At 37.5% G+C, this 7,493-nt stretch overlaps 1 protein-coding gene across 1 annotated transcript; it reads right to left on the bottom strand.

Annotated features, from left to right (window-relative positions):
* Positions 1–5,526: 5,526 nt before the first annotated feature.
* LOC102815198 (olfactory receptor 7G2-like) lies at positions 5,527–7,404 on the bottom strand. Its single transcript, XM_006878042.1, has 2 exons — positions 7,265–7,404; positions 5,527–6,505 (listed from the first exon to the last, which is right to left on the bottom strand). The coding sequence occupies exons 1-2, from the start codon at positions 7,402–7,404 to the stop codon at positions 5,527–5,529; spliced, it is 1,119 nt and encodes a 372-aa protein (XP_006878104.1).
* Positions 7,405–7,493: the final 89 nt, after the last annotated feature.

Raw genomic sequence — 7,493 nt, 5'->3', positions numbered from 1 at the left:
CTTAGGCATTAGTGAGCTGAAATGGACTGGTATTGGCCATTTTGAATCTGACAGCCACTTGGTTTACTATGCTGAGAACAGCAAATTGCAGACGAATGGTGTTGCATACACCATCAAAAAGAACATATCCAGATCAGTAATGAGGTAAAACACTGTCTGTGATAGGACAATATCCAAGCGTGTACAAGAAGTCCATTTAACACTACTATTGTTCAAATTTATGAACCAACCACTAAAGCCAGTGTGGATGAAATAGAATAATTCTATCAACTTCTTCAATCTGAAATGGATCAGACATGCAATCAAGATGTATTGATCATTACTGGTGATTGGAACGCAAAGGTTGAGAGTAAAGAAGAAAGATCAGTAGTTGAAAAATATGGCCTTGGTGACAGAAATGATGCTGGAGAATGCATGATACAATTCTGCAAAACCAATGATTTGTTCATTTCAAATACTTAGACCACATAAGAGACAGCTATACACATGGACCTCACAAGATTGACTACATAGAAATCAAATTGACTACTTCTGTGAAAGAGACAACGGAAAAGTTCCATATCATCAGTGAAAACAAGGCCAGGGGCAGACTGCGGAACAAACCATCCATTTCTCATATGCAAATTCAAACTGAAGCTGAAGAAAATGAAAACAAGTCCATGAGAGCAAAAATAGGACGTCTAATATTTCCCACCCGAATTTAGAGATCTTCTGAAGTACAGATTTGATACTTTAAACAGTAAAAATTGAAGACCAGAGGAGTTGTGGGAAAATATTAAGAACATCATACATGGAGAAAGCAAAAAGTCAATGAAAAGACAAGAAAAAAGGAAAAGGTCAAAATGGATATCAGAATAGACAGAGAAACTTGCTCTCCAGGACTGAGCTGCTAAAGCCAATGGAAATATGAGGAAGTCCAAGAGCGGCACAGAACATTTCAAAGATCAGCTCGAGAAGATAAAGCCAAATATTGCAATAAAATGTGCAAAGATCTGCAGTTCGAAAACCAAAAAGGAAGAACACATTCAGCATTTCTCAAGCTGGAGGAACTCAAGAAAAAACTCAAGCCTCAACTTTTGTTATTGAAAGATTCTCTGGGAAAATTATTGAATGATGCAGAAAACATTAAGAGAAGATGGAAGAAATACACAGAGTCACTGTACCAAAAGGAAATGGTTAATGTTCAACCATTTCAAGACATAGCATATGATCAAGAGCCAATGATACCTACGGAGGAACTCCAAGGAATTGGCAAAGAAGCCATGTTATATGAAGAAAATATTGCATCAGGATTGGAGGAAGACTCATAAACAACCTGCAATATACACATGATACAACTTCACTTACTAAAAGTGAAGAGAACTTAAAACATTTACTGATGGAGATCAAAGAGCCCATCTTCAGTATGGATTACATCTCAATATAAAGAAAAAAAAAACATCTCACCACTGGACCAATAAACAACATTCTTATCAATGGAGAAAAGATTTAAGTTGTCAAGGACTTCATTCTCCTGATCAACTCTCCACTCTCATGGAAGCTGCAGTCAAGAAAGCAGACGACGTATTACATTAGGGTAATCTGCTTCACAAGAACTTTCTAAAATGTTGAAATGCAAAGATGTCAGCTTGAACACTCAGGTGTGCTTGATCCAAGCCATGGTATTTTCAATAACCCCATATATATGCAAAAGCCAGACAGTGAATAAGGAAGACCATAGAAGAATTGATGACTTTGAGATATGGTGTTGGAGGAGAATATTGAAAGTGCCATAGGCTGCCAAAAGAACCAATAAATCTGTGTTGGAAAAAGTGCAGCCAGGGTGCTCCTTGATGGCCAAACTCCATCTCTCAAACTTCAGCCATATTTTCTGGAAGGACCAGTCACTGAAGTAGGATACCATGTTTGGTAAGGTGGATGGTCAGAGAAAAAAAGGAAGACCCCTGACGAGATGGATTAGCCAATTGGTAGTATCGATGGACTCAAGTGTGCCAACAGTAGTGAAGTTGCCCCAGGATCAGGCATTGTTTCGTACTGCTGTGCGTAGGGTCACTATGGGTCAGTACTGATTCAATGGTACCTAATATCAAAAACATATACAGAGAGGTTTATCATGTGGAAATGGCTCACATTGTTTTGGAAGCTGATGACAAAAATGTGGGTCAGATGTGAGGCTGGATGCTTCTGCTGACTAATGTTCCTACATTAACTACAATACAAAGACCAACAGAAAATATGGCATGTATCTGTCTGCAGATGCAAATTGATTGGATACCATTAGGAAAGATGGCAAGCTGCTGAGGACTTCAAGTTTAGGTAGGCAATAACAGAGACCACTGACACATGTCCAAAGAAGTAGAGGTCAGATGATGATCAGATGCTGGATCTACACTGAGCAAGAAGCAAACAAGCTTCCTCTAATGTACAAATGTATTAGCATGAGGCCATTCCCCTAAGAGATCTCCTTTTCAGTTAGTTGATAGATGTTGTCTAACAGATCTCATCATGGTCACGATTATATTACATTAGATCTCATCATGGTGGATGTCTACATCTTAACATCCAAACCTCTGTGAATACTGGTTCTACCAAGTTGGTACATGAGTTTAATTATCACGTTTAACTGTAGCATTTTATTTGCTGAATGTACCCTTGTCTATTGATTCATTCATCTGTTAATGGCCCTTTAGATTGTCTTCATCTTTTTGGTATTATAAATAGTGCTGCAATTAACAGGTTTGTGTCAAGACATTTTTTGTCTCTGTAGGGTATAAACCCAGTAGTGGGATTGCTAGATAATATGGTGATTCTATTTCTATTTTTAAGAAAGTGTCATACAGTTTGCTCCTATTTTAAAATCCCATCATCAGTGGATGAGAGTTTTGGTATCTCCATGTTCTTTTCTGCTCCCTTTGATGAACTTTTCCAGCATTCTCTTTGTTGTCACCTTCACACTTACAGACAATATTCTGGCATATACTGTACCTTTTATGTACTTGTGGGAAAAGTCATCTCCCTAATCTACCAATTGACATTTTCTCCTTCCTGCTTACCTTTCCATATGTTCTCTGCAAAATAAAGTCCTTATTCATAGAAAAAAATCCCTCTTAAAGAGACATTGGAAAAACTTTCAGTGAGAGGACTAAGACTATAGACAATAATCTAAGATTCCAACAATTCAATTAATTTTACTCCACTACGTGTCTTTGTGTAGACTCTGCCAGAGAACAGTAAGAAGTACAGCAAAAGTAGGTGATTGAAGAGAAATGTGAAATTCACATCTATTTTTTTTTAATAAATCAAGAATAATAATGTGTCCAAAAAGATTACCAACTTGTACTGTTTACGCATGGTTATTCATTTAACTGTATAATTAAACTGTTGTCTGTGATAGATGTTAAAATAAAAGCAAGCAAATATGATTGCTTATCTAAGTGCAAAATTATGTGAGACCAAAAGGATTGCTTTAATTAGTAATATTGGCATAGAACAAAATGAAGCACAATGATACTGTTGTTGTTGTTAAGTGCTGTCCAGTCAGTTTTGACTCATAGCAACCTTGTGTAAGGTTTCTGAGGTTGTAAAACTTTGCAGGAACAGAAAGCTGCATCTTTCTCCTATGGATAATCTGGTGGTCTCAAATCACTGACCTTGTACAGACCAGAACTTATCCTACAGAGCCACTGTGCTACCAACACTGATATTTATTATGTAGCAGGCATGTACTAAGTATTTGCAGTGAAGACAGTTTACTTCCCAATGAAATTATAACTATGATGGTCTGTTTAAGATTAAAAAGGGTTATATGCATAGTTCAAAAAGACAATGGTCTACATCCTTCTTTGGTGAGTAGAAGCTGGGAGGCTAAAAGCTCATGAGCAGCCATCTAAGATACAACTAGTGGTCTCTCCCTGTCCAAAGGAAAGAAGAGTGATGAAAATTGAAGACACTAGGAAACAATTAGCCCCATGGATTAATGGACCATATGGACATCAGTCGCCATGACTCTGAGATGAGAAGAATTTGATGGCACCTGATTTCCCTTCAGGTCTAAATTTGAACTCACCCTCATGGCTCAATTTCTACCCCAATAATATATGGATACATAGGGTGGGGCAACAAGACTAGTGAGACACACACCCCTTGTAATGGATAATCACTAAGATCAAAAGGGCAGCTTTTACCTCAGGATAAAATCCAAAGTCTTGGGAAAGAAGGAAAATGTCAACAAGAAACCAAGTGAAGAGGGAATTACAATAATTGAGATGAAATGAACTGTATGATTTGTTGAATGCAAAACTGATGAGGTGCTCACTATAACTTCACTAAATTCACAATTTAAAAAAAAGCATTTAAAAAGGTTGTGGTGGGCTATATTATTCTACTTTCATTGGTGAAGGGAAAGAGCAGTGTTTTCTTTTGGCTGCCGCTAAAAGCAACAACAAAACTTGGTTGTGTTAAAGGAGAAATTTATTATTTCATAGTTCTGAAGATCATACGTCAGAAACCAAGGCATCAACAGGAATGTACTACTTTAGAAGTCTTTGAGCAAAGAATGCATTCATTACCTCCTCCAGCTTTATGAAGAATATAGTGACTCCAGAGTTTTCTTGGCCTGTGAATTTATGTTCTCAGTGTTTCCCTTTGGTGTTTTATTGCCTCCAAGAGTTTTCTGTGCCTTTTGCTTTGTCTATATTATAAGAATGTAATTGCAGTTAGGATGCTAGGATGCTGTTTTTATGTGCCGTGAAGTCGGTTTCAACTCATAGCGACCCTGTACAGGGTTTCCGAGGATGTAAATCTTTACAGGAGCAGAAAGCCTCATCTTTCTCCTGCGGAACAGCTGGTAGTTTCGAACTGCTGACCTTGCGGTTTGCAGCCTGATTCGTAACCACTACACTACCAGAGCTTCTCTGTGAGTTTGCTTTGTCTATATTATAAGAATGTAATTGCAATTAGGATGCTAGGATACTCCAGGTGTAAACTTCTATGGAAAGACCCACTTTACAAGTAAGGTAATATTTTACCTTTTATCATATGAGTAATATTCATAGGTATCAAAAATTGAGACATGAAAATACAATTCTAGAAGCACCACCTAAACCACTACAGGAGGCATATCTTCTGATGTGTCCATCAAGAAATCTTTTTACAATACGCTCAGGAAAGACAATGCTATCTCTCTTTGGATATTATGTGTAATATTATATTTCCATATGCTACTGCAATCTTGAGACCATGAAGGAAATTAGGTCTAGGATGAAGCCATCACACACAGGACTAGTGTTGTGTTTCTGTACATTATCTTTGTACAAAGTCCTTCCAATGAAAGATGTTTATTTTTGAGACTATCAGTATCTAAGATTCTTGTATTATTACTGAAGCTTTCTTCACTGACAATGCTCAAATATCTTATAAACACCAAATATAATTGAGAAAATACAACATTGCCATTTCATAAATAATGGAAATGAGTATGATTGATGCTGTTGCTGAAATACAGGCAAAGATTAACAATGCCAAGTCTTAATAATTAGTGAATTCTGAAAGATAACACAATCTAAAAAAAAACATCTTTTCAATTCGTTTTTTCAAGCTTATCTTGATGTCTCTATTTCTTAGGCTGTAGATAAAAGGATTCATTATTTGAGGGACAACAAGGTACATCACTGAGGCTATTGCTGTCTTTCTGGAAGAGTTTGTAAACAAAGAACTGATATACACACCAAAAGACGTCCCATAGAATAAAGAAACAACTGAGAGGTGTGACCCACATGTGGAAAAAGCTTTATACTTTCCACTAGTTGATGCTATTCTCAAAACAGAGGAGATAATCCTAGTATAAGAGAATATGATTCCAGAAAGAGGAACACCAGCTAATATGCAAGCCAAAACATATATCAGGATGTTGTTGATGAGGGTACTGGAACAGGCAAGCTTGAGGATCTGAGCAAGGTCACAGAAGAACTGAGGGATTTTCGGGTTCATACAGAAAGACAGATTGAAAACCATCAGACTGTGGATTAGGGCAACCACCACGCTAATGAACAAAGAAAGTAGAATTAGCAGGCCACAGAAGTAGTGGTTCATGATGACCGTGTACATCAGTGGGTGACAAATGGCCACATAGCGGTCATAGGCCATTGCTGCTAGAAGAAAATTTTCAAAACCAGTAAAAACCAGGACAAAGAATATCTGGTTGAGGCAGCCTGTGTAAGTGATGCTCTGATTCTGTGTCTGGATGTTCACCAGCATCTTTGGGATGGTGGTTGTGCTCAAACAGATATCAGTAAAGGACAGATTGGAGAGAAAGAAGTACATAGGTGTGTGCAGGTGTGAGTCACAGCTGACAGCCAGGATAATGAGCATGTTTCCAAGGACAGTGGCCAGGTATATGATGAAGAACAGGCTAAAGATCAGGGACTGCAGTTCTGGATCCTCTGTCAATCCCAGGAGAATCCATTTTGAAGCATCTGTTTGGTTTCCAAGCTCTATATTGATGAACCTGATGGACAGATGAGATGACAAGACAATCAAATGTGTGGTACCAGCACCACCAGCTTCAGTATCACCACAGGAGATAGATATTATCTTCAGGAAGGAAGAAGAGAAATTCAGTTGATGATAAAATAATTACCTTCTTTATTAATATTATTTGTTTGTTTTTAAAAAGAGAAGAAAAAGCCCTAAAGCTTATTATGCAGTGTCAACCAGTATTTATTCTGGAAAAGAAGAGGATAGAATCATTTAATTTTTATTATACCATTTGTGCTTTTATGCTTATTTAAAATATTTAGTCATTTTTTTGAGTATAGACATAGGTAGACTTAGCAGATGTCCTGTTGAAACAATCTGGGACTCCAGTTTCTTCCCCAGAGATCAGAGCCAGGTAGCAGAGATAATTCAGATATATACTAAGAATCAAGAAGATATGATGAATCTGGAAAATCTCATTTTACCACCACAATCAGAAAATGCAAGTAAATGTCAGAGAATTTTGTCACATTGATCATGTTTGACAAGGGTTAGACCAAACATTTTTGTGATTTTAGAGATAGAGCAAGAAACTAGCTAAGTGAGAAGTTTTACAAAGATATAAGTAAATTGATAGACAGAAAAACAAAACAAAACAAAACATATTCTAATAGGAGTATTGACTCAATCATGTCCTGCATGTACTCTTTTACTGTGCACCTGTCTCCTATACATACCTGTAGTTAAAACCTGCCATCCTTTCCAAGTGTTAACTACAGGGCTTAGTTACCTGGCTGGCATCGCTGAGGAATGATGCTGACATCTGCTCTGGATGTAGAAGACAAAAGTTCTATCCTCTGAAAAGACTGAGGTTCTGTGTAAACCACTAGGTTTCTGTGCAAAACGGGTCACCTCTGGGAAAAAGGTCATGTGCTCTACCTTCTCACAGGGTAAGGGCTCTTAACAGATGTCAGGCTATTTTTCCCCGAAGGCTCAATATCCAAAGCTCCTCATTATCT

Source organism: Chrysochloris asiatica, unplaced genomic scaffold, assembly GCF_000296735.1.
Source record: "Chrysochloris asiatica unplaced genomic scaffold, ChrAsi1.0 scaffold01353, whole genome shotgun sequence".
Classification (NCBI taxonomy): Eukaryota; Metazoa; Chordata; class Mammalia; order Afrosoricida; family Chrysochloridae; genus Chrysochloris; species Chrysochloris asiatica.
This window is presented reverse-complemented; position numbering and strand designations above follow the sequence as displayed.